The sequence below is a fragment of the Harpia harpyja genome, chromosome 8, assembly GCF_026419915.1.
Source record: "Harpia harpyja isolate bHarHar1 chromosome 8, bHarHar1 primary haplotype, whole genome shotgun sequence".
NCBI lineage: Eukaryota > Metazoa > Chordata > Aves > Accipitriformes > Accipitridae > Harpia > Harpia harpyja.
In genome coordinates, this window is record NC_068947.1 from 12,802,238 (window position 1) to 12,829,035 (window position 26,798).

A 26,798-nucleotide genomic window follows, 5' to 3' on the forward strand; every position below is an offset into this window, starting at 1 on the left:
ACCATGTGAACACGACTACAACCGTGTGAATACTAGCACCGACACAAAAAGGGGACGGCAGCCTCCTTCAGAGACAATGTAAATTTTAGGTTGGCTTAAGCCAACTGCAGTATTGCACCGTTTGCATATAAAAATCTAATCATAGGTTAAATGTTTGCAAAGTGGGCAAATGGACGGATTTTTGGTTTTATCTTTTTGGAAAGTTGCAAGTTGCAAATTAGTGCTCTTTTGTATCAGCTTTAAAGCTGTTACATAGTTGCCATCTGCTATCTGTTTACAGAACACAGAAGCAAAATATTTTAGCTCTAACATACAGGACAAAGGTGCCCCTAAGACCTGTTGAAGCTTCAGGTTTGTTGACTTCATATACCCCAAGCAACCCTTTAGAAGGATTTCATTCCAAAAAGAGAAGGCTAAAGCACTGGATTAAATTTTGTTCTCCTAAAGGACTGAGAAATACTGCAAGACAATGAAACAGTGTAAGAAGGTAGTTTCTTTGTGATGCCCTTGCTAATGTACATGCACGGGAGAGAAGGATTTATACAAGCCTGGTTACCTTGCCACAAAAAGATACATTAGGTTGGTTTCACATGATTTGTTCTCAATAAACCTAGTATTGACTGTTGTTTTGTCAGTCTGTCTAGCTATTAGCATATTTTATCTATTTGTTTATTTATAGTCAGGGACCTGACTGCTCTGGAATTCCCTTGTGACTTTCTTTTTCTGCCTCTTGAAGACAAGCTCTTCTGGTGCCCTTTTCCAGCCTTCCTACACTTCACCAACTAAAAGCTCAGAGCCTGGGCAGCCAGTTCTCTAAGCACTTTAAATGTGAATTTTATTTAGGCCTAGTCCTTTTGAAAGCACTGAAGTAATTGAAATTCTCTTAGATGAGCTCTTTCCATGTTCTTTCATGAGCTCTCACTCCTTTGTTGCTGGTGTTTGTTGAATTAATTCTCAAATCACAGTGCAGGTAGAAGGTATACAATCTACTTTTTGCTTAAACTCAACTGCCAACTAAGTGCAAGCTGGGTTTCGTCTAACTCGAGTTTTACAACTTTCACCATCTTCCCAATGAAACAGGAGTTTGAATGACAATGTAACATTAGTGGAATAAAATATCTGGTGTGCTATTTGGAACAAAGTTGTGCACACCTCCAGAAGATACAGTGTCCAAGGCCCTGGTTCTGCAAATCGCGTTGACTTAAGCAGAGCTCCTTGAGAGAATGGCAGTCTCTCCAGGCTGATCCAGTTACAGCTGTAGTCCCAAATCAAAGCAAGGAACAAGTTAGGATGATAGCCAGGAGAAGGAGGTCAGATAGAGGTGTATTGTTGGGTCACAGAGGTGACCTAAGGGCTTGTATCTACACACAGCTATTTCTTATTCCTGATTTATTTACACATAGATGTTCCCATTCAGAGTAAGCCATTGTTTAGTTTCATCCGGAGCAAATTAAGCAGGAACAAGTCCATGTGGAATAAAGCCCTGAGAACAGACTTGATGTCCCATGTCTCCTGAAAGTAATTAAATGTCTCTATAGATTCTTTTTAAATGGAGCTTTGCAAAGACAAGACTGCTATTAAGCTAGCTTTAAAACACATTGTCCTCTATCTATTGCCTAACCTGCCAGATTAAATTATCATACACTAACTGCCTAGAACAATCAGCTTGAGTCTGATGTTCAGTATAACAAACAAACAAGAGCTTTATTAACCTTTAGACATGTGATAGGTGTGAAGGTCGTGATGCAGATTGGAATAGCCTCTTTACCATGGAGTTACGTACCAAAGGTTGCAGACTCCTTCCTTGCAACTGCAGCATCTCAGTAACAGAGTAAGACTCTTTATCCATTGGTCTGAGTCCTGCGGTACCTGCAATTCGATCCACAAAAGGATTCAGGCACTGAAATCTGCTGCTGGGATCGTCAAAGCTCCTACTCCCAGTGGCAACTAAAAGCCAGACATGCCTCAGTTCTTGGCAGTACGGTTTCCCAAAGCCTAAAAATTGTTGCTTCGGAGCACGCCTGGACAGACACCAGCCTCCACCACGCACTGCGGGCTGGCCCGAGTCTCGCAGACACGGTCAGGATGCACGGATTAAGGGTTTGTGCCCCTTGGCTGGAGGGACGAAGACCCACCGGGGTTTCCAGAGCAGGCCCTGCTAGAAGAAAAGGAAGGAACGCAGTTGCCGGTGCTTCCCTCCCCCTTTAATTAATAGCTTAATTATCACAGCGCACCAGCCTGCGCAGCTCTCCCTTCCTCCCCCGTGGCTTTTGCCCGGGAAGCTTTGGACACGCGTGCTGCACGGGGGCGGGGGGGGGGCTGCCCCGCTCCCCCCGGCCGGGAGCTTGCGGGGTGCCCGGGAGAGAAGAGGGGGCCTGTGGAGAAACCCACCCGGGGGTGAGGCAACCGTCCTCTGCGGCTGTCGGGAGAAGCAAGGGCCGGGCCCCAAGCGCTTCCCCGGCCCTGGGGACATCTTGGCCGCCTCCGGGGTGGAGGGGGCAGCCAAGGAGGGCGGTACGGCCCTCGGGCCGCTACCTTCCCCTCAGCCGCACCGGGGTCCCGGCCGCCGGGCCACAACCGCCCCCCGACAGCGCTCGTTGCACTCAGCTCCCCGCGGCGGCGGCGGGCCCGGCCCAGGAAGTGACGCCAGCCCGCTCCCCCCCCCCCCCCCCGGGCACACCTGACTCACCTGGGCGGGCGGGCGGCGGCTGAGGAGGAGCAGCAGGATCGGGATCGGGAGCAGCAGGAGCATGGCGCGGGAGAGCGGCTCCCCGTGGGCCATGGGGCTGCTGAAAACCTTCGAGGAGAACGAGTTCGGCAGCTGGGAAAAGATCGGTTCGGGGGGTTTCGGGCAGGTGTATAAGGTGCGCCATCTCCACTGGAAGACGTGGCTCGCCATCAAGTGTTCGCCCAGCCTTCATGTGGATGAGAAGTAAGGGGTGACAGGGACAAGGTGGGGAGGGGGGGGCAGGGGAGGGAGGGAGTGGGGAAGCGGTTCTTCCCACAGGAATGACCCTCTCCAGGCACCCCGGAGCCCCTCAGTTGCCCCGCCGCTTCCCGGCTGCGCGCAGCTGGGAAGCCGCTGGGCGACTGAGGGGCTCCCCTTCCTCAGCCCTTGCCCATCTCCTAGGTCCTTAGAGATTTATCTTTTTAATTCTTTTGTCGTCAGGGTTTGTTTTCAGTTTATTTTATTTCCTTGGCTCAGCCTCCACGAGGCATGCAAATGTAGGCAATTTGTGCTTCACAACAGTTCAAGCCCTTCCGAGGCCGAACGAGATCATAATACGGCTCGCCCTGTCAGCACAACACCTTATTTCTGAGAAATGAACCAAGTGATGTAGCCCAGAGTTACAGGTCTTGGGAGCGTACTCGAAAAAGAACAAACCAAAGCAACCCAGCCCCACACCAACACAGCAGGAGCACCGTAGCTGCAGCCCTGTTTACCAACAGCAACAACGGGTATGAAGGTCTGACTAAACGCAGCGAAGAGAGCCATGCAATTAAATATTCCCCAGGCAAACGTGGCCTTTGTCACACTTAAGCAAAGCCCGGACCAACACCTTTAGTTATGTCGTATATAATGGGGCTGGTCTCCCTCAAAGAATAAGTTGTGTTCCTTAGCCACTTGCAGCAGCTTGGAAAGAGCCGCCGCACAGCTGCAGCATAGGTCTTGCCTATTCTCTTGGAGCAATTCGGAAAGCATTTTGCCCTGCCCTGGTCGTGCGTGTATTGGCTTGCACCGAAGCGTTCGGACTGCTGCAGCTCCAAAGGTCGTGGAAGGCAGTCCTGAATGGGAAGTGCAGGAGGAGTGAAAATGCCGAGTGGGATCTGGGGGCTTCTCAGGCCCGCCGTGTCTCGTTCCAGTGAGCTCCCTACCTTGAGAAAAGCCAGCCCTTTAGCTGGCATTTGCAGATGCATTAGTTGTGACTCCTGTGTGGTGGTTAGCAGCGGGGTGAGCCGTGGGCTTGGTGTGGGGGGTGTTGGGGCGTGGGTGCTGCAGGCACAGGCGTGCTGTCTTTCAGGAGCCGGTGCTGAAAGGAGATGTGCTGGGAAATATGTTCTCCAGCTTCAGTTCAGGGCCAGTGCTCCTCCCTGTGTCTGCCAGGGATGAGTCCTCACTGGGTAGTCCAGTGTGGAGCCGTATTGTGTTGCAGATAAATATACCACATGGTGAGAACTTTCTCCAACTCATCTGCCTTCTGTAACTAGCTGTGGCCCACGGTGGAGGACAATCAGCTATGCTGTGCTCACACAGCCCGTGTGTGATGGGGGCCTATGGAGTGCAGCTCTCTTTTCCTAGGAGAGGAAGGCTGTCAGATGCATCTTTAGAAGCATCCTTCTGTTTTGTGGGACAGTAGTGATTTCCCAGCCGGTTGGCATCTGTGCAGAGGGGGGTGAATATGGCCAAGTCGCATTCATGAAGCTTTTCCAGCTCCACCTTGATCTCTGGGATCTCTGCTAACTCACAAGCTGATTCTGCAGTTCATTTTTTGAGATGTGGATTGGTTCAGTCAAAAAAGGTTTCCCTTGTTGTGGTTCCTGCAGGAGGAGAGAGAGAAGTTTGCCCAAGATGGAAAATGTTTCTAAGCCTGTCTTCTACAAGATTACTAGGGTAGTGAGGCGTCTTGCCCGTTATCTGAATTGCTGACTTTGCTGTAGGCATGGCTTATATAATACAGTAAATGAGATAAAATGTGCCTTTTTTAAAAGGGGAGAGGGAGAGTTTAATACATGCGTAGTGTAACTGTGCTGTCTGTGAATAAAATGGGAAAGACCTCAAAGTTGCAGAGGGTGTTTTATTGGGTTAACCTGCAAGCCCTCCTACCATTAGAACTTCAAAGTAGGTTTCAGGCTTGATGCTTATTGAGGCCTAATCAAACTAGTACTGTAGCTGACTAATTTTGCAGTTAAAATTAAAACATCTCTTAAAAATAAACTAGAACATGTTATACTTCTCATTTGCAGAATACATCTAGAAATTTACTTAAACATTAATTTTCAGTCTGAGAGAAAGGATGCTGTCACCTATTTTAGTATGAACAATTAATTTTCAGAGTTGCTATGAAATCTCTATATTAATATATTCACAATGTGCAATAGAGAACCACCTGTCCCTTGGTGGCTATGAGGTGTGCAGATACCGGAGAGACCATGCAAACATGCAATACAGTTAAGAAAAGTCCCTTGAGAATTTGGGAACTTTGAGGGCGTGGGGTTCCTGCAGCTCCTGGTTAATTTTAACAAACCAATCCTTGAAACACTAATTTATTTGTTTTACTGCAGAATTTGTGCTTCAGATGCTTAAGGGGAGTGCTTATTAGAAATTGGAAAATAAAGCTAAACTGAATTTGTATATGCTTTTTCCTTTGCTTCTTAGGCTGCTCTACCAAACCCCTTTCAGTAGTTGGTAATGCTGCTCCCCAAAGAGACTTTTCACCTGGAACTTTTCTAAGAAACTTGTGCCATTCAAATGGCGGGGTGGGGTGGGCGGCACAGACAAAATAAAACACTACCCCTCTAGTTCACAGGTTGAAACAAGCCCATGTAATTAGATTGTTAATCCAGGAGATTAACTTGACTAGCTGTTCCTTGGAACCCTGTGAAGCAGCAGCGTTAGAAGAATTACCAGTGGTATCAGAAACATTGACTGAAAAACACAGAGGCTTTTTCTTATTTATTTATTTGGTACCACATTAAAACCCTGTTCATAATGGCTTGGTGGCGGTAATACTGTGTAGTCTCTCTTACTGCATTTCTGCAGACAGTAAGAGATTTGGAGTAATTCCTTTGGCAATTATCACAGCATAGAGCCAAGTGGCCTCAAGCAGAAGAAAAACTGAATGTACAGCCAGACATGTTTTTACCTTTAAGCCCAAGCCCTCTCAGGCGATCAAGCCAAATTCCATTCCTAACACCTTATTTGCTCCCCCTTTCTGTCTCCTGAAATCACATTTCCCACATAAGACTCAAGACGCTCTCAAGATGGGGAGGTTCAATGTAAGCCTGAAGAAAAGACTGTGTGACCTAGAAGGGTGGAGGAGCCTCTCCCCCAGGACTTGCAGTGGAGAGTGCCAAGTCTCTTCTCTTTACCCCTCTTGGCCAGAATGGAAGTGTGGCCTGGAGAAAAAGGGTGGCGAGCTCAGAGAGAACAACCTGGAAGCCTTTGTGGATTTCTTATAGCTGAACGTAAATGTGCAGACTATAACGAGTATGAATGATGTAATGGTTCCCAGAGGGGGCTCTTCACTGGAGGTGTTAGCTGGTGGAGGTGACTACAGGGTGTGGAGGTGGAAAGGTCTGCATTCTTGATTGGAAAAAAAAAAAATAAAATGAGCAAAGTGCTAGATGTACCTCCCTCTGCAGGACCTGGATTTAGGAATGGAGCAGGACGTAGAAATTTAGGAGGTTTTAGAAATGCCTTGCTGTTAGCAGATGGTGCATTTATTTAGGTGACAAAGGTGAACGAATGTCTGTTCTGGCGGTCTCTGGATGTGTAGGTAGAACTTAATATTCACCTTGTGCTCCTTAAAGAGTAGGGGTGAGCCTAGCTGTCCAGGTTAACCTGTAATCCTCTTGTACCAGGGCTATACAGCAGAGATCTGTTAGCAGGGCTGAGATCTGTGTTAACCTGAAAGAAGGAATTTTCCTCCTTTTTTTTTTTTTTTTTTAATTCTTTTCCCCAAACTTATTCTGCCCTGACAATGCAGTGGTTTTTCTTTTCTTCTCTTATTCACATTCTTCTCTGAGGATCAGCAGTGTGAAGGTCATTAAAGATGTACCCTGCAGAGCAGAGGTCACTGTATGCTCTTAAACATCTGCCAGCATGCAGATGAAAAGAGTCCCTGAAAAAATTCAGGAGTGTTGTAATTTTGTGGACTCCATCTTCACAACCAGCAGTTTGTAAAGAGGTAACTTGCATTCCCCACTGGTCAGCAGCATGGCTGTGCAGGGCTGGATCTCACCTGGGGTGGGAGAAGCCTGGCTGCTCTTCGTCTGGAGGTGGTTCACGCAAATGGCCCCATTACAGGTTTTCAGGGCTTTTTGAGTTTCTCTGGAGCAACTTTAACTGCTCTGTCTCAGACTCCATTAGGGAAATGTGATGGTAGTGGTGGGGGAATATAAAACTGCAAGGACTGCCTTGTGAGTTTAAAGTTGCATTTTTATAACACAGTGTTATCTTTAGGGCATAAAGATTGGATACATGCAAATGCGGATATAGTCGTAATTCTTGTTGTTCTTGTGGCAGGGTTTGTGGTACAAGGGTTGGGCCCTGGGCCCTGGGGAGTGAGACAGTGGGCAGGAGTAAGTCCCTTGTCTCTCCGGGAGAATCCAAAGAGTGCAGCCCTATCCATTCGGGGTCTGACTTTGAGCAGAAGCAGACAGCTCTTTCGGGGATGTCAGAGGTTCCCCGTTCATGTAATATTTCTGATTGCTTTGAAAATGGCTGATCTGTCACTGACTTTGACTCTGACAGAGATGCTATTTGGCACTGAACCCAGTGCTAGATCTCTTGATGTGTGTGCCCCTGTCTTCGAATACTATTATAAGGGAAACTGTATGTACCCCATGAGCTCAGCTGTCCTGTGTGCAAGCTTTTTCTTTTTTAAATTTTTATTACCATAATGTTAGGATATAGTACTGGAGGGGGAGGTGAATAGAGCCAAGGTGCTTCGAGAAGTTAATTCTGACTCTTTAATTGTGTACGTGTTAAATAAGAAACTCTGTTATAACAAAGGCTAGTCTCATGCCTCTTGACTGAGAAACCTCATAAGGAGCTTTTCTTTTCTTCCACTTTGGAGGGAAGTGTTTCTTGGTGATAGTGCAGAATAATTTCTAAGCACTAGGAATAACTGAGCAGCATAAACACCCCCTGTCCCTTGCCCCATCCCATCCTTTGATCTGTTAAATGTGAACTTGAAGGATACCTACATCATCCTTTGTTGCAGGATTAGCACTTGCGTATTGAGGTGATGGGCGCATTGAGAACACCTAAGACTGTGCTGAGTGCCAGTAGCACCTTGTGCTAAGGGAAGGGAAAGACCTTTCATCTTTGCGTGATGGAGGAGATCTTGGTTTAAGGAGCTGTTTGTGTTAATACAATTAATGCAAGCCACTCCAGCACTTGGCTAATGACCGAGTTGTATTTTGTCTCTCTTTATTTCTTTTGTCTTTTTTCCTTTTCTGTTTTCTAAAGGTGACAGGGGCCTGTATTTGGAAACTTACATGTCTCCCTGCCTCTATGAGATCACTGGCTGATTCAGTTTTGGATGCTCTGGGTATGGGAAGATGCTAAAGGTGGCAATTGTTGTATGGGGGTTTTATTTAAACAGGGAAATTAGATAAAGGGCACTTGCCTGTTAATTAGTCAGTTAATTCACTCAACTAACTGGGTCTGGTCCAAGCAGAAAGGGAGCTTTTTTTTTATTTTGTTGAAACTGGAAATTCTCTCTTCGTAGAGAAGATGCCCCATTTCGAGCAGCTGGTCTCTGTGATGCTCTCTGAGGTTGTTGTTAGCCCAGGAACTCCGTCTCTGGAAGTCTAGTGGTTCTTGTTAGGCTTTAGTTGTTGCTGCGTTCTTGCCTTGCCTTGGAGGGCTCAGACAGGTATTTTACATCCCTGACTCCAGAGCTCAGCCCTCCGAAGCCTGGTGAATTATGCTGGCTATGCATGTGGCTTGGGGGCAAGGAGTTGGTTGTGTTATTCATAGGCGCTCCCTTCCAGCGTGCCAAAGAGCAAACTGGGTACTTGTCTACAAAGGCAATTATTTCACAAGAAAGTTGCTGTAGGGAGCAGCAGGAGCCAACATGGTTAACAGAGAGAAAAGATTTCCCTTATCTTTTTAGTTTCCTCCCAGTGTGTATGTCCCTCTTAAACCACTTTTCAGCCTGATCTTGCCTCTGAAATAGGTCTGCTCCTTCTTGCTAGGCTAGATTCGCCCCTAGTGTGAAATGTTAACTGCATCGGGTTATTGTAGGCTGCTGCAGTTGGTGAGGAACAGGCAGCAGACTGCATTTCCAACCTTGTCTGGGTGAACATCGACTCTGTGCTTCCCACAGCAAGGTGAAGCAGAGGGGAAGGGGATGTGGTCTAAGGGCTAAATGATGGCTCCCAAAATTGCTCCCACGTGGGAGCACTGAGGCTCCATTGCAGGCTTCGTTTCAGCATGGGTGGTGCGTGCTGCCCCTGGATCATCCAGGCATTGGGGGGGGCAGAAAGGGGAGACTTCATTGTGCTGAGGTTGCACTTGGCGTTTTTCTTTTTAGAAATGCAGAGTGCTTCTAGCTGGCCTTGGATTTTTTTTTTTTTTTTAAAAAAAGGTTGATTGAGCTGATAGCTCTGCCATGGCAGAGGCTCCCACAGTAGTAACTGGCATCACTTGTTAGTGGCACAAGGCACAAACTGTGACTGGGTTAGGATTGGTCCCCAGGTGTTTTCCAGCTCTCGGGGACTGGCAGAGGGGGCAGGTGACAGAGCTTTTTTCTGCCTTGCAGAGGGTACAAGCATCTTTCCTCTGATCAGTTGTTGCGGCCACTGTGAATGTACTTGCTGAGCTTTATATTTAAACCCTGACATCTTCCAGGACAGCTGGTCTTCTCAAAATGCCTGCGTGGGGTGGGGGAGCATCAAAGCAATGTTTTTTTTCTTTTAAAGTAGGACTCTCTGTTTACCAGGCATCTGTGTTAAAACTTTGTCCCATTGCTCCAGGTATTGTTCTCCATTAAATAGTGTACACATACTGGGTACATTACAAGAGCTGTCGTGTAATAAGAGAGGGTCTGTTCGGGAAATATTACCTATCTGACCTCCCTGTGTCCTCTTTTGTGAATCGGTGGGTGGCAGCAACAGTGATGCATCAGTACCTGTGGCCCAAAGCTTCTCTGGCTACTGTCTGTTGTCACTAATAATGTAGTTTTTGACAGACAGAAAGTTCTTTCACCCATCACGTGTGGCTCCTCTTTGTGGGCGCAGTCGGCCTGGGGAGAGGACCCTTGTTTCCTCTTTCCAACTCAGTGCCCGACGGGTCCTTGCAGGCTGTTGCAGCCCAAAGGCTGTGTGTGAGGTGCAGAAGGAGGGCATGGCAATTAAGGGTCTTGACCTGGGAGGCTGCAGCTTGGACTGAGTAATGCTTAGCACTCTGCAGGGTCAGGCTAAAGTGACCTGTAAACAACCCAGTGGTGCTCATTACGTGTGCCGGTGCTGGGCCTGTTACATCACTGAAAATGGCGTGCTGGGAGTTTTTGGCATCCGCTGGAGCTGAGTAAGCATAGTATTGGGGTTGCCAAATCTGGGGTTTGAGGATGAGGAGGCTTTTGCTGTGTCCCCCCAGCTACAGCGGGCAGCTTGCTCCCCTAAATGGTGGGTCCCGGAGATTCCTTTCCCAAGGCCTGGGTCTGTGTGCTGGCAGCCTGTGCCAGCAGGGCAGCTGAAGCAATGCTGTCCATGCTCTCTACTGATTAACGCAGTCTTATGACTCACAAAAAGTTAATTACCTTAGCCCAAGGAGTTACAGCGGTAGTAAATCTGGGCACTACATGTATCATCCTTGTTCTTAACAGCGCAGCATAAACATCAAAGCAGGGAGATGGACTTTACGCTAGGGATATTTGCACTGTTGAAGTGTACAACTTGTCTGTGGTTCAGCAGCTGTGAGCTCCCTACCATTAGAAGCATAAAAGAAAGTTAGTAAATGTGGAAATATGCCTGGAGTACAGGCTGGTGAGATGTAGCATGGTTCAGCCAAGCGATGATCATGAAATGTGGTGTTCAGTTTCATAAGAAATGTTTTGTACATGTTTGAGGGCGGGGGGGAAACAGCTACTCCATCCTTCACCATCTGTTCTCTTCTACCCAGGGAGCGCATGGAGTTATTGGAAGAAGCCAGGAAGATGGAAATGGCAAAGTTTCGCTACATCCTTCCTGTTTATGGCATCTGTAAAGAGCCGGTTGGCTTAGTCATGGAATACATGGAAACGGGATCTCTGGAAAAGCTCCTGGCTTCTGAACCTCTGCCCTGGGAACTGCGCTTCCGCATAATCCACGAGACGGCTGTGGGGATGAACTTCCTGCACTGCATGTCCCCTCCACTGCTCCACCTGGACCTCAAGCCTGCAAACATCCTGCTTGATGGCCACTACCATGTCAAGGTACACATTGGGCACTGTGCCAGGGGCCCACCTTTGGATATTCTTGCATGGCTCCTGCCAAACTCAAAGGCCTGAGAGAAACCAGCAGCATTCCTTCTAAATTAGAAAAATGCCCACCAACCCAACCCCTCCAGTCCCCCAAGTTGTCTACCTGATTTATGCACCATTTTGGTACATAAATAGAGGTAGAGTTAGGGAACTTGTGAGAACCCTCCTGAAATTTTAGGAGGGTGCTAGTGTAGTGAACTCTGCTTTTGAGACCTAATGGGTCCTGCTATAAATTTCCATGCAGTAGGGTCATGAGGCAGATGAGAACAGGGAGAGGAAAGCAGTGTGAACCTCTAAATCATCTATGCCACTTCCAGAGCTCCCAGTGGTAACCTTATTCTGTCTAGGTCCTTCTGGCTTTGTACATTCCACTAAAAACTCAAATTTCATTTACAGCTGGAGTCCAGAGAAGCCTTCCCAGAGGCAACTCATTTTCTTCTTTCATTTGCTCAGAGCATATACAGTGAAGAAGTATCTCTGTCCTGACTGTTTATGCATACCAGAGGTCACTTAAGGGGATTTCTGTGGCTGTATCAGCATGAAATTCTTTTTGTTATCCATTTCCAGAGTAAGCTAGCAAACTTATTGGCCTTCTCTCTTGGAGGTTCTATTTTTGACAGCTGGGCTAAGGGGGTTGTGCTTGCTTTCTGATCCTTTCTTTTGGAGAGGAAAGAGATTGAAATACATCTTTTTCCTGATTTTTTTTTCTTTTTTTTTTTCCAAATCAGAGGCCAAACTCTTAACCTTAGAACTGCAGGATTAATCTGCAGGATTAATCATGCTGGCTGGCTGATATAACTCAGTACATGTAGAGATAGATTTTTATCAGTGCCATCATCCATCTGGTTCCCTGTTTTCCCATCCCCCTCAAACTGGCCAAATGGTTTTGGTCTTGCTGTACCATTCTAAAAATGAAGTTTTCATTAAATGAAAAAATCTCTCCAGATGTCATGCAAAGGTTGGAGCCATAAGAGGTATGTGCCTCTAATGAAATCACATCTGTGACAGTCTCAGCTTTTTTACTAGGCCTCTTAGTGGTTTACGTCTAAGAAGGATTTTCCTTCTGAGATAGGAGGCATCTACAGGTGGTCCATGGTGTTATGACCAGAACGTCAGGATCTGAACTCTTGAAAGTATATTCTCCCACATTGGTGCTGAGAGTTCTTTGCTAGGTATTTATTTACCTAAAGTTTGTGCTTGCTTGCATAACGTCTTAAATTCCTAATTCTTGACTCATCCATGAGCCAAGATATGAAGGCTGTATTTTTCTCACTGTTTCAGGAGGTTGAAATGCTGCCTGATATTCTGACTGCTGTATAGCCTATATCTGAGTGGTGATGTAATACAAGGGGGCAAAGTGTGAAATGTACAAAAAAGAAAAATGTTTCTGGTGAGGTCATTGCTGACATCCCTAGACTGTTACTACTTGCTCTGTATATGAAACACATGAAGGTCTTTGGACCCTTTCCATTATGTTCAGAAAAGAATGGTCTACTCCAAACCTTTTTCCAGCCAGCAGTGTTTTACATCTGCAGGCGTCTTGGAAACCCCTCCAAGCAGCAAAGCAGACGCAGGAACCTATATGCAAAATAAGAGATGTACATATTCTGTGAGGCGCCTTCACTTTAAAAATGTGGCCCCAAACCTTCTTTTTGTGTGATGTGAGACTTGTAATTAAATTTCAGACCCTGCAGCTTGATTTAATGTGCATTTTCTTGCTTGAAGGCTAATGGAGCTGATGATTGAAGTGTTTTTACTTTTTAAATGTTAGAGTTAATTTAGTAGGTGACCTGTCCCTAATAGAATCCGAAGGTGTGTGAACAGATGTTGCAGACTGCAAAAGAAGAGTTTGGAGGTAGGGAGTACTTTTATAAACTGCTTGCCCTTGAGCCAGGAAACAGACAGTCTTCCAGTGGGGCACATTAGAAATGCTTCTGTGCTCTATTGCTAGTTAAATGGAAACACGCCCTTCTTCTTTTACGAGCACAGTGCTTGCTGTAAAAACCCCAAGTGAGGATGGTGACTAATGCAGTAGTGTTGTACAGAACTTATCATCAAGTGGGTGCCTCCATATCATAAAGTCGTCTCCTGTGTATTACATAAGTGTGTGCTGAATTTTGTTCTTGGGAGGATAATTAAGAGGATAGCATTAGCCTGAGCACTGAGCAGGGATATAGATAGACAGATATTAAATTTTTCAAAGGCATGTTGGGGGATTCCTTGGTGATTTTAAATATACGTAATATGTACAATGCAAGCTAAGGTTTTGCTGGTTTTGGAGGATGGATGGATGCATGCATGCATACCTCCTCCCCTGCGAGTCGTGGTAGAGCTCAGTGCTGACAGGAGCCTCAGCTGGGGGCTCCCTTCATTGCCATGTCCTGCTCCATCTTGGTTGCCTTAAGCAGTGTGGTTTCCTTGGGAGGATTATTCCATACCCAGGCAGGCTTTGTGAGCAGGGATCAGCCTGCATTTGTTTTCCTCAATGTCAATCCGTTACTTCCATTTGTACCAACAAGATGCTCCCTGCCTCTTTCACCAGTGTTCCATACATGCAGCCTTCCAGTACTTACGGGCTGTCTAACACCTATCTGTTGCTTAACTGGACCATGTCTTATGAACTTGTTCTTCAGCTCGCCTGCCCTCCGTACGCATTCTGGATGTCTCCCCAGAGCTCCCTGTGATGTGGCAATTGCTTGTGGGGAGCCGACGCCGGGGAAGCAATGCCACATTCCAGCGCTGCCCTCGCGGCCTGTTAGTTTGCTCGTTCCCTGCTCCGATGTGATCTTTCCCCAGGGCCCTCGGTAGGAGAATACACACACACCCCCCACACCCCAGTGCAGTAATCTCCTACGTTAAATTGTTGCCAGCTACCATGCCTGTATGCTCTCTCTATTGCTGCTTCCCAGGTTTCTTATCTTCAATCTCTCATAGTTAAGAGTGTTACTTTTTGTTCAGGTATTTAAAATGAAGCCAACATGCAACTTAATTCTTTTGGCAAAAGCATTATTTGTAAGTTCTTGTTTCTCTTACTATCCAGTCTGTTTTTTGCAGCTCTTCATCTTGTCATATATATGTATACATACACATATACACACAGGCACATATATATGTGTGGGTACATGCATGCACACCCCACCAGTTATTTTTCATCTCCCAGATTTTGTTTTTAAAGAACTTGAAGCAGGATGAGCTGGTCTCAGCTGTGCACTGCTTTAAGCTCACTGTAGTTGCTTGTATTTCCCACCCCCCCAGTGCTCTAATTTAAACAAGTGTGAAGAGTGAAGTTCGCTGCTGTGTTGTGCTGTGCTGATGGTCTTAGTAAATATGGATAGGTTGCCTCTGTGGTCTCCACTTTTATTTGCTACAGCTGAAGATGGGCTGCAGAATTTCTGAGTGTGGAGTTAGAAGAAGCCTAGTCAGGCGGCAAATTTGTTTATCAGAAAGATTCTTAATGTAGGTTATTAACTGTAGGTCAAAGTAATACCCAGAGGCCAGGCTGGTAAAGAGCAGTTGTCTGCTTTTATTAGACTAGCTGATGTAGTTAACACAGCCACTTTTTTTTTTTTTTATCAGCTGCAAATGTTTTCCTGTTACTAGAAGTGAGAAGAGGCTTTGTTGTTTTGTGTGTCCTTTCTCCCTGTTTCCCACCCCTCTTGATCAAGGTTTCCATGTAGGGCTGTTGTTGCATGGCTCTTTAATCCCAACCAACAAAGCTGGTTTTCACCTTGATCAATTCTCTAATTGATCTATTTGTGGTGGCACAGGGGAGGGAACAAGACCATCCCTGTTACAGTAATGCAGATTTATGATGGACTGAAATGGATGTTTGACCATGGCTGTGGTTTCTGCCACTTCTGAAGAGAGCATTACAAACGTCACACCTGAAACAGGTTTTGAGGAGTTAAGGTTTCAGGACAGGTTAGAAAGGATGGAAATACAGTCTGTTTCAGAAAGACTTCTTTTAGTAGCTAACTGAAGTGTGTTCATAAACACTGAAGTAAAGACATATGTTTGAAGTGCGGATGCTGGTTATGTCTACACTTGGAATTAAATTTTATTCCTAATTTTTAGTAGTCCAAATCTGTGACCCATTTAAGTGTCTTAAAAATTTCTGGCATTTCTTAAAGAACAAAATTGAAATAACCAGGCTTTCTCCCTTACCCCCAGAAAAAGAAAGAAACAAGGCCAACCCCACCCCCCACCCCCTAACACGGGAAAACCCTATAGACAGATGTGGTGGCATTCTCAATATCCAAGTGCATGGAGACTTTGGACAGAGGCAAATATTGGATGTGCCAGCAGCAATTAAAAATTAATCTGATGGCTTTGTTACCTATTTGATGAAGAAAACCTTTTGGTGAACTCTGTCCCCGAGTCCATTGCAGTGGGTTCTTGAGTCTCATTTGCAGAAAAATGACGTGCAGCATCAGAAGCTAAGCGCATGCTTCAGGATGGCCTGTCAGGAGTCACCAGTGAAAGCACTTTCCAAGCACTAATTTTGTTCCCGAGAGATAGATCCCTGCATTGTTTGGGAATAGCTGACTTTAGTAACCATTGTAGTTATGTGACCATATCTACTAGTTTAAAAAAAGAAAAAAAAGTTCCAAAAAAATAACTTGATAAACTCAGAGCATCTAAAACTTTGCAAGTGAGTGGTTTTTACAAACGAGAACGGAAATGTCCACAAATGACAGAAGCAGAGAAAGACCTGTGTGCACAGCATGCTCGATTTAAAACAAAACTAAAAAAAGAAAGGAAAAAAAAATCTTCAGATCTTGGAATCTCTCAGTAAAGTAAATGTTGCTGGGAAGTGGGGAGGAAAACATGTACAGGTCCCCTCACCAGTCGCTACTCACGTGTTTGTTCTCATGCAGACCTTTAAATAGCAGAGACTGAGTGAGCTGTCTGAACATGAACAATCCCACTGCCTGCGTGGGCTTTGGCCAATGTTTTTTTCTCTTCTTCCTACCTCTTCACCACATGTTTTGCATGAAGCAGTCTGTCGCCTCCATGTCTCCTCTTAACTCTGCTGATATTAGCTATGCTTTTGAAGCATGATGGGATCCACCTGAAATAACTGATGTGAGGAGTAAGGTTATGGGTTCTGTCGGATCATGGGGCAGGGCAGATCCTGGGGTGGGCTGCAAGGGCTAGCAGGGATGTGGAGGAAGAAGCGGGGAGGGCTGCTCCACTTTCACTACCTTCACCAGCAAGGGTGCCTTGTGTTGCAGAACTAGGTACCTGGCAAGCAATTTAAAGGCAAAACAGGTAAGTTAAATGGCTGTGTCTTCCACCCACTGCACGGTTCCCACTGATGTTTAAAGAAACTCCATGACTAAATACACCATGCAGTGTGGAAAATTTACCCTAAAGGAACTAGTAAAAGCCACAAAAGCTGTCTGCAGAATGTTACTATTTTGTTGCAGCCTGGAAGATAACAATTCTTCAATTTCCAGTGCTTTCTGCAGCATTTGATATAATTGAAGCTCTGCTCTTCAGATGAATTTCCTATTAATTGGTATAAAACCTAGGCCTTTACAGTAGGTAGGGGCAAGTTCACAAGGTAAAGTTCTTGCTAGCCTGGGGGGGCGGGTATACTATGTACCTTAGCTGTTTCTTGGTTTGTAGGCTCTGACTGAGACCTTTTCTATCTAGTGTGCTTAGCCTTCTGTCTTAGCCCCTAGCCTTAGATTCACGCAACATAGCTGGTGGCTCTTAACGCAGGAGTGTCACTGTGCTGTCTGTATTTCATCTCTATTTCTTAACTTATACAGTAGGAAACCTGGTATTGTTTAGACAAGGAGGAAGGTGTATTACTTTAATTATGCCTGCATGCCATATGGATTTCTTGAGGTGTATACAAGTCTCTGCTTCACATTAATCAAAGGATAGCAGAGCTTCACCAAGTTGGATCTGTTCAGACTTGCAGCAGTCGGTTCATTTATTAACCTGACACTATGGGCTTGTATGATGTTGGGGTTGTGCTTTTGTTCTCCTGTGGAGCAGTAAGTGCCCCAAATTCATGCAGCACTTCCTGGGGCAGTCGATTCAGCTCTTCCCAGGGTAAGCTGGCTTGCAAACCTGCGTTTCTTGACTACTTACTGCTTTCCTGGACTCCAATGCTTGGCTTGCTAAGGAGGTCAGCAATCCCGCTCTGAGAGTGCAGCCCTACATGCATGCGAAGCTATTTCTCCAGATGACTTTGCTTTTCCCCCCTTTCTTTTTCCCCTCTTTTTTTTTTATCTTCTCAAGTCATTCCCACATTACCCTACAGATTTAAGATACAGATGGACAACAGGTTGGATATACCTGTGTGCTGGGGTACAGGACTGCTACAGCTCCTAAGAATGCCTCTATTGAACTCTTTTTCCCTGGGAGAAGTTCTTCCTGAAGCTGTGTGGGTTGCTTGCTTTGTTTTATGGCAAAGGGAGATTCCTAGCATTTGAAGACCAATGGCTGTGTAGCCTGCCTGTTCTCCAGGAGGCTGAAGCTGGCAGTAGTTTTCTCCCTTTCCAGTAGTGGATGCATGTTATGACTAGCTTTGTGGTACCTTTAGAGAGAAACTTCTGAAAGTGTAAAGTTGGAGCCTATTTAAAAAAAAAAAGCAGCTTTTTTTTAATTATGCTTGTTGTTTTGAGGGAGAACTTTCTCAAAGGAGAAGCTGTGAAGATCAAAAGGGGAATGAGTCATTGAAAAACCTGAGTATTTATTAGATAAAAAGAATGTATAAGTCGGGGGAGGGGGGGATCTTATCTAACATGTAGACAAAAAAATCAGCGGGCTGAGTGGTCCAAAAAGACTTGACTTTTCTTGAAATTTCCACTTAGCATAATAGACATTTTTGACCAGTGGGAAATAAGTAAGATAAAGGAAATTCTTTGCCTATCTGTTTGCTTGATGATTGGTATGCCTTTGAGAGCAAATGAATGCATATTTGTTTGACACTTCAAATTAAAGTGGAGGTGTGTTTTCCTTTTTATAAACTTGCTGTCACTTGTTTTGTTCATTTCAGCTGTGTTCACTGCGTCACTGCACCAACTTGCTGTATCTCCTAGTTGCCAAAAAGAATTCCCTGTGTGGGTTTTTGATGTGTGTGTGTGTGTTTTGGTTTGGGTTTGGGTTTTTTTAACACTTGGTGCCTCTGGTGTTGGGCTTAGTCCTTGTTGGCATGGTCAGTGTGACAGCGGTATCTGAAAGAGCAATTCTCTTGCGCTCATTGGAGTGCTCATGGTCTGAAAACAGGTGTTCAGAACACTTAAACATAGCATACGACATGAGGTTACATAGGGAAAGGGGGTGGCAGGACCAATAATTACATTAAAGTAGTTTGCACTAGCTAAATTTGACTAGTTTTAAATTACAATAAATTGTCTTGACTATTTGTTGTGTTTGCTATGTAATGGGCTAACATGTTGCTGCTTGCATAAAACTGCTTGCTGCTTTTTTTTTTTTTTTGCTTAACCATATAAAAAACCTACCATAGCATAATGCTTCCAGAGATGTTTTCCTAGCTTAGTATTTCTGAATGGCACCTTACTATATTTTGTTGGGTCATCCTGTTACATCTATCATTCTTTACAAACAATTTTTTGTTAACACCTCCGAAGACTAATGGTAGGCATGCACTTCTCTCCCCCTCATCCACCTCCATTTTTTGCAGATTTCTGACTTTGGACTTGCAAAGTGCAATGGCTTGTCCCATTCTCATGACATCAGCATGGATGGCTTGTGTGGCACAATTGCGTACCTTCCTCCAGAGCGCATCAAAGAGAAAAACAGGTGTTTTGACACCAAACATGATGTGTACAGGTCAGTTAACTACAAAAGCACTTAAAAGTACTTTAATACTGTAAAATGAGCCCTCTTTTTCTGGTTATAAAATGTAATTGAGCGTGAAACCCCTAAATCTAGTTTAAGCCTTATCTTGCAAAGGGTCATGTTTGCTTTGCTTTTTGCTAAGTCCTTATAGGGTAGAGGCCTTTTAACAAACTGCAGCTGATACTGGGTCTTGAGCATTATCATTCCAAGTAAAACTTATTTATTAGCAACTGGCATGGGAGGCACTCTGCCCATCTTTAATTTCCCCATCAAAAGGTACATCCTGACCTACTTCTCGAGTCTGTGACAAAATTCTTAGTTATATTCAGTGGATTTCATCACTAGGTCTTTGGTTCTTCTTTCAGGGTAAGGTTATTGGGAAAAGGAAATCATAGCTGTAGATTAAAAGATATATCATATTCTAAATGGAATGTATTTCTTTAAAGGTGTCTTGCAGCATTGAAGTATTAAATAAAATCCACAGTAATGCTTTGCTGCCCTCTGATTTTGTCAGTTTTGGTGTGGAATAGTTGTAAATGTTACCAAGAACTCAGCAGCCTCCAGCAAGTCCCTATGTTCACTGCCTTAGGTTCTTCCCTGCAAAAACTAGATTTTCAAATCATGGTTCTTGGCAGCATCTTGCTGTGTGTGTTCATGGGTTCATCAGCTGAATTAGATGTAGAAGTGAAAGACAAGGAAAGGGAACTTAAGAAAATAAATTATACTTCTGTGAGTTTTTTAGCTTTTTTTGTGTTGGGTTTTTTAAAGCTTTTCTAGAAGTAATTTTTTTGCATTTATTTGTAGCTTTTCTATCGTGGTTTGGGGAGTTCTTACACAGAAGAAGCCTTTTGCAGGTAAGTTTGATGTATTGTGGGTTGTGTTGGAATTTTTTCTTTTCTCCCATTGATAAGCGTGCTTCCTGCCCCACCAGCCCCAGATTACATGCATGTTCTCCAAATTCCTACAGTCTTGTGTGGTAGACACTTTCAAGCTCTCAAATTCTGATCACAAATGTAAGTCCTCCTTTGTCGTACATCATGAAACCCATACTGCCGCAGGGTGCCCTAGTCTGCACCTTTTTACTTCTGCTGATTATTGTGTAGCCTGTGCAGACTTCTGACACGTTTGCGGCCAACGAGGAACAGAGCAAAGCCAACTGGCAGGCAACTGTGCTGTTTTCAGAAACAGCTTCTCTGTAGCGAGGTTCTGTAGTTTATTTGTAGATTGTGGGTACAGATTTGTTCCTTAAAAAAAAAAACCAACAAACCTGTCTGTGAGAATAAGCCTTGTTCCACCCCATGGTAAATGTACTGATCAACAGGCAGATATTTATTCTTCATGACTTTTCCTGTGTGTATGACTAGCCTATGTATAGCAAACATGTTTGAACAGGTTCCAGTCTACTATTAATTTTTCTTCAAATGATAGATCCCATTAGCCCAATGGTTGACTTCAGAGCCAAGAGCCACATTACTGCAATTCTTGATTTGTGTTCTTCCTTCACCTTTATGAAAAGTTCAGGTACCTGGTCTAAATAAAAGCTGGGGTTCAGTTTTCTTACAGCAGATACAGAAATCCAAAGAGAGGTACCAAAGAACTGTTTGAGGTTTTTTTTCTTTGGTTCTGTGTCTTTTATGGGTGGAAAAAGAACACAGTCACTCACTGACAATTGTTTTTAACTGATACATGGGAAGTAGGTGTTACTGCGTTGACGAATGTATTGTGGGAGAATAAGACCAACTTCTTTTTCCCTGTTGATAAAAGAAAGCACTGTAAATCTAGAAAAAATGGATGAAAACCACGTTTCAGCCTAATACACTGTTAATGCTCTTAGACAAAAGATAAATAATTCCTTTAGCTGGGGGATCTTAATTTGTGTGCTTTTGCTTTACAGAGGAAAACAACATTTTACATATTATGGTAAAAGTAGTTAAAGGCCACCGCCCAGAGCTACCTGCTGTTTCCAAATCCAGACCTCATTCATGTAATAACTTGATCAAACTGATGCAAAAATGTTGGCAAGATGATCCTGGTGAACGGCCAACATTTCAAGGTAAGATTTCCTCGTAACTTGGCTGCCCATTTATTCTTTTATGAGTCACGTTATTGCTCAAGACTCTGTTAATCCTTGGGGTAAATGCTGTGAACCTCTGACAGAATAAATAGAGCACATTGTATGGTAGAGACAATGATACAGGCCACTTACTCATTTGTGGAGGAAGGGATTATCTGGGGACAAGTCTGACCATGACAGTGTTATGTAAACACGTCAGGAATAAGACCTGTGCTGAACCAGCTGATCCATTTAGCCAGAAATTATGTTCATTTCTGATTGTGTGTATCGGGGCATATGCCAAGCTAGAGTTGGTGTGGTTTTCACCATACCAAAGTGTTGAAGGCCCTGGCTCTTGAAATTTACTGTTGTATGCAGAGAAACTGAATTGTTTTCTTGTAATAAAACAATTTGTGGTGTCATTTTTCTGCCAATAACGGGCAACTCTGGTGAAAGGCTTGAACTTGCCCTAAGCACCTGTTATGAATTCAAATGTGCAGAAGGATGTAGCAAGTGCTATCTCCAGGTAGCTTCACTGAGTGTTAATGGGAGGGATTTGCCTCTTCCCTCTTCTCTTGCCCAAACAAGGTATGGGGACTGAAGGGAAAAGGGATCCCACCTTTTTAAAAACATACATCTAAGTCTGCCAGCAGTAGACTGGTTCCCATTTCACAGACCTGCGGTGTAGCCACCATGTAACGTTTGTCTGGTCTGAATGTGAAAATTAATTGTTCAGTCAGCCCTGTGCACTCTTTGCCTAGCTATACACTTGTACCTACTGATGAGGTGCTGGATGGAATAGTCAAAATTGGAGTCTTTCTCCCACAGTATCTCAAAGTTGTTAAGCTCTAAAGATAGAGAAATGCAGCAGGGCATCTCAGAAAAGTATCCTATTAAAAAAAAAAACACCAAACCTTCTCTTGTTTTCTTCAAAGAAATCACTTCAGAAACAGAGGCCCTTTGTGAAAAACCAGAAGATGAAACAAGAGAGATGATAACTCAGGACTTGGACACCAAGAATTCCCCAGAGCAGAAGCCTGAGGTATTTTCTCTTTCCGCCTCTTGTTCAAGTGCATTAGGTTTTGCGAGGAACAGGTTCCTCTGTGACCTGTAACTTCCCAAGCAACTTTCTCTTTGCTGCTTTTGAGCACCTTCTTGCCTGATAGAAGTGGGTCTTGGTGAAGGACTGGAATGCAAAATTGGCAGCAGCTGCATGGACCAGCTTAGGAAAACCTCAGTGCAGGACTAAGTGCCTAGACTGTTGAGGGAGAGCAGGACAGTTAGGAAATAAAGGCTGGAACTATGTGGGTGTGACTGATCTTAAAAAATGCTGTAGACAGAAGAGCTATGCAGCTTCAGTGGCTCTGTTTTCTCTACTGACCTTTCTAAAATGCTGTGTGCTTCTCTTAAAGGGGATGCCTGCATTATCCCAGCCAAAACAGGAGCCTGCTCTACCATCAGTTAAAGATTACAGTCTCTCAGAGTTGTTGTCCCAGCTGGATTCAGGGATTTCACAGACTATGGAAGGCCCTGAGGATCTCAGCCGCAGCTCTTCTGAGTCCAAACTTGCCTCCAGTGACAAGCGGCTTTCAGGAGTTTCATCTGTAGATTCAGCTTTTTCATCCAGAGGCTCCCTTTCCCTTTCCTTTGAAAGGGAGAGTTCAGGTAATGGTCAGGTTTTTCTTTGTTGTTGTTTTTTTGTAGTTGTTTGGACTGGGGCATGGGAGTCAATGGGTTGGAGAGTAGTCATATAAAGAATAGCATTCTGGAAATCTAGCATTGCTTTGTCTTGGTGTCAGCACTACAGAATTGTTTACTGGAGGCAGTTTTTTTAAAAAAAAAAAAAAAAAAAAAAAAAGAGGTGGTTCCCAAACATGATCTAATGAGAAATAATAAATCTCATTTACTTTTGAAAAGAAGTGACCTGAATTCCCATCAAAGCAATTACAGAATCAGTCATGTAAAGGTTGGTTGGAAGTGAGGTCACCTAGTCCAGCATCCTGCTCAGAGTGGGACTAACGCCAATGCCCAGTCAGGTCAGCTGAGTTTGTGACTTTTTCAGTTATACTAAGCCCAAGTCCGAGCACTTTTTTTTTTTTTTTTTTGAGAAGACTCAAGCCACTTTCTCAGCAGCTCTCATGAACGTTGTAATAAGGACCGCCCGCTGTTGTGCACATGCCCTTCCCTTTTCAGTCCAGTGCTGCAAAAAACAGGCAACTATTTTCCCATTAGGCAAACAATGATTAGTGCAGGGAGATCAACCACAGCATCCTTTGTTCTTCATTTCACAAGAAACAGAGTAAGTGGGGCTCCAGATCTGACCTGAAATTGTCCTGAAACTACTGTGGGGGGAGGGGAGTCAATCATTGCTGAAGCCACCAGATATGTTAGCCATGGGCAAGTAACGTTTGATGGGTATCAGAATTGTGATGGTGTCTTTTTCATAGAATCACAGAATAGTTTGGATTGGAAGGGACCTTTAAAGGTCACCTAGTCCAACCCCCCCCTGCAATGAGCAGGGACATCTTCAACTAGATCAAGTTGCTCGGAGCCCCATCCAACCTGACCTTGAATGTTGCCAGGGATGGGGCATCTACCACCTCTCTGGGCAACCTGTGCCAGTGTTTCACTACCCTCATTGTAAAAAATTTCTTCCTTATATGCATCTAGATATTGGTACTACAGACATACAGAAGAGGAAGCTAACGGAAGCCATTTTATCTGGAGATACCAGTAAGCTGATGAAGATCCTCCAGCCTCAAGATGTTGATATTGTTTTAGACGGGAACTCCAGTCTTTTGCACTTGGCTGTTGAAGCTGGTCAAGAAGAATGTGTCAAGTGGCTCCTCCTGTACAACGCTAACCCTAATCTCACCAACAAGAAAGGATCCACCCCTCTTCACGTAGCCATTGAGAAGAAAGTTAAAAGCATTGTGGAGCTGATTATGGCTAGGAAAATCAATGTTAATGCCAAAGACGAGGATCAGTGGACTGCTCTTCACTTTGCTGCCCAAAATGGGGATGATTTCAGCACCAAAATGCTGCTTGATAAGAATGCATCCTTAAATGAGGTAGATTTTGAAGGCAGAGCCCCCATCCACATAGCCTGTCAGTATGGCCAAGAGAATATTGTGCGGATCCTGCTGAGAAGAGGTGTTAATGTGAACATCAAAGGAAAGGATGACTGGGTGCCACTGCACTATGCTGCCTGGCAAGGTCATCTCCCCATCGTAAAGCTTCTGGCCAAACAGCGGGGTGCAAACGTGAATGTGCAGACCGTGGACGGAAGGACCTCGCTACACTTGGCCGCCCAACGAGGACACTACCGTGTTGCTCGCCTTCTCATAGACCTGGAGTCGGATGTCAACATACGGAATGCACTCTTGCAGACTGCTCTCCACATAGCTGCTGAAACTGGCCACACAAGCACATCAAGGCTGCTCCTTAAACATGGTGCAGACATTGAAGCAGCAACAGCAGAAGGATACACTGCTTTGCACTTGGCATCTCGCAGCGGCCATTTAGCAACAACAAAGTTGCTGATAGATGAAAGGGCCAGTGTTCTAGCCAGAGGCCCCTCAAATAGGACAGCGTTACACCTTGCTGCAGAAAACGGGCACTCTGAAGTAGTAGAAGAACTTGTCAGTTCAGAAAATATCAATGTTTCTGACAGTGAAGGTTTGACAGCTCTTCATCTGGCTGCACGAGGAGGGCACACAAAAACAGTTGAGGTTCTTCTGAAGCATGGGGCGCACACTGACATGCAAAGACCCACATGTCAGACCCTGCTACAGCTTGCTCAGCAGAGCAGTAATAGCTCGGTTACTGTGTTGTTAAGTGAGACTTAAGCAAAAGGTACAGAACTTGCTACCTTTCTACGTGGTGCAAGAAGGCTGCTGGAGCTTGACTCATGAAGGCCTTCTTCAGTTGTGCAGTGACCTGCTCATCAGTGGTGTCAGCTGATGGACTGAGGTGCAACAAGCAGAAGCTACTTGTGTTTGAGTGTGCAAGTGAGAGTGCACATGGACTAAGGTCACGTGTAAGGCTAAGAGTTGGAGTCTGCCATGCTGTGGTCTGTATCAGTCATTCTGCGTGTGCCTGCCCTGTCTGTATATTGACATTCCCCTCCCAAGGATGTTGTGAGAAGGATGCAACTTGTAGGTTCCCTCCCCGCTTTTTTTTTTTAATGTGCCAAACTAATTTAAGAACTAACATTCTGCTTTTTTATTTTCCTCCAAAAAAAAAAAAAAAAAAGGATGGTGTAGATTCCTGGTTTATTGCAGTGATCTATATTTTGGGCTGAAAGCCTCCAATGTATAATAAACACAACACAAATCTGCTTGAAATAATTAACACAAGAGATGAGGAAAGGGCTATTGAAGATATAGTTAATCATCTTTCAGTGTCACAAGGTACTCTGTTTAATGGAGACATTGATTACAGATTTCCATGTACTCAAAATTTATGAGGCAGACTTATTAACAAGTCAGGATCCCCAAAATACATAAGCAGAAGTAAAAGATTAACACTGGTATCTTCATATACAGTACCACCTTGTATGAATTCTAAGATCAGTAAGCTGAACTAGGTGCTTAGTGATTTGTCTTAAATGAAAAAGTCAGAAGCTAAAATTCATACTGGACTGTAACTGGATGGTATATTCGAACACCATTATACCAACTTGCAAAACAATGTTTGGAAGGGCTGATGACTAGACTGATATACTGTGTATATAGTATTTCTACCTGTTGTATGCTTTTTTTCTACTGAAGAAAATAGATTGCGTAGAGTGGGTATGTTTTAATACACCTTTTAATTTTACTCTTTTCAAAGTTCAAATGTGATCTGTTATTAATAAAAGATTGTGTTCCATATCTGTCTGTATGTTGTCGTTGTTAAAGCTACTGAAAACCCATTGACCAGCAGCAGCACGCAACTGTAATGTGTTTAATGATGTTGAAGCCCAAACCATTGCCATGTAAGGCTGTCCTCAGTTTTACATTCCCCTTAGATTTTATAATGGAAGGTAAGGAGCTTGAATGAATTGGAGGTGTTATTTACAGAATAAATTTATAGATTAAAACTCCACATAGCCTAGCATTTATGTGTGTAACTCATTGGTGTACAACTGGGATGCTTTCCTCTTATGCTGTAGCTGTTCAGGGAATTTAGTTTTCTTCCCCACCTTGAAGCCAAAGCAAATGCCTTTGCATCTTCCCTGTTGACTGGTGGGCTGCTGCCCAGACAGGTACCTCACCTCTCCTTGGTAGTGTGTTCCCACCATGCATGCCACAGAGCAAGCAGCAGTGTTGTGCTTTGCTCCCACCTCCCCTGACAGGAAAGCTGCTCCTCCTCGAGCCCTTTTTTGCACATACCTGATGGCAGTCATATGAATGCCAGTGCTACCTCAGTATCTGATTTTAGGAGTCAAAGTGCTCCTGTGGGAATCTAGCCCCATGAAAGTCAATAATTTCTTAAAAACCAAAAGCCAGCCTCCTGTCACTAGAGAGGGTAGTGGCTGTGACAGCAATAACCAAAGGAGGATGGGTGCTTGCAGAGGGGGCAGGGAGCCTGCTGCTGTTTGATACTGTTCCAGGCTCCAAGTAGGTACCTCTATGTACCGGCATGCAACTCCCCTAGTTCAATTTCTTGTATTTATTTCAAGACAGTTCACTGACTGCCTAATGAAACTGTATTAAATAACAAATGGTAAAGCCATGCTCATGTCAATA

At 44.4% G+C, this 26,798-nt stretch overlaps 1 protein-coding gene across 1 annotated transcript; it reads left to right on the forward strand.

Annotated features, from left to right (window-relative positions):
• Positions 1–2,692: 2,692 nt before the first annotated feature.
• On the forward strand, positions 2,693–26,154 carry RIPK4 (receptor interacting serine/threonine kinase 4). Its single transcript, XM_052795044.1, has 8 exons — positions 2,693–2,932; positions 10,853–11,144; positions 18,856–19,004; positions 19,818–19,867; positions 20,908–21,066; positions 22,002–22,108; positions 22,479–22,731; positions 23,737–26,154. Exons 1-8 carry the CDS (start codon positions 2,751–2,753, stop codon positions 24,912–24,914), a joined length of 2,370 nt encoding a protein of 789 aa, XP_052651004.1. The 5' UTR covers positions 2,693–2,750; the 3' UTR covers positions 24,915–26,154.
• Positions 26,155–26,798: the final 644 nt, after the last annotated feature.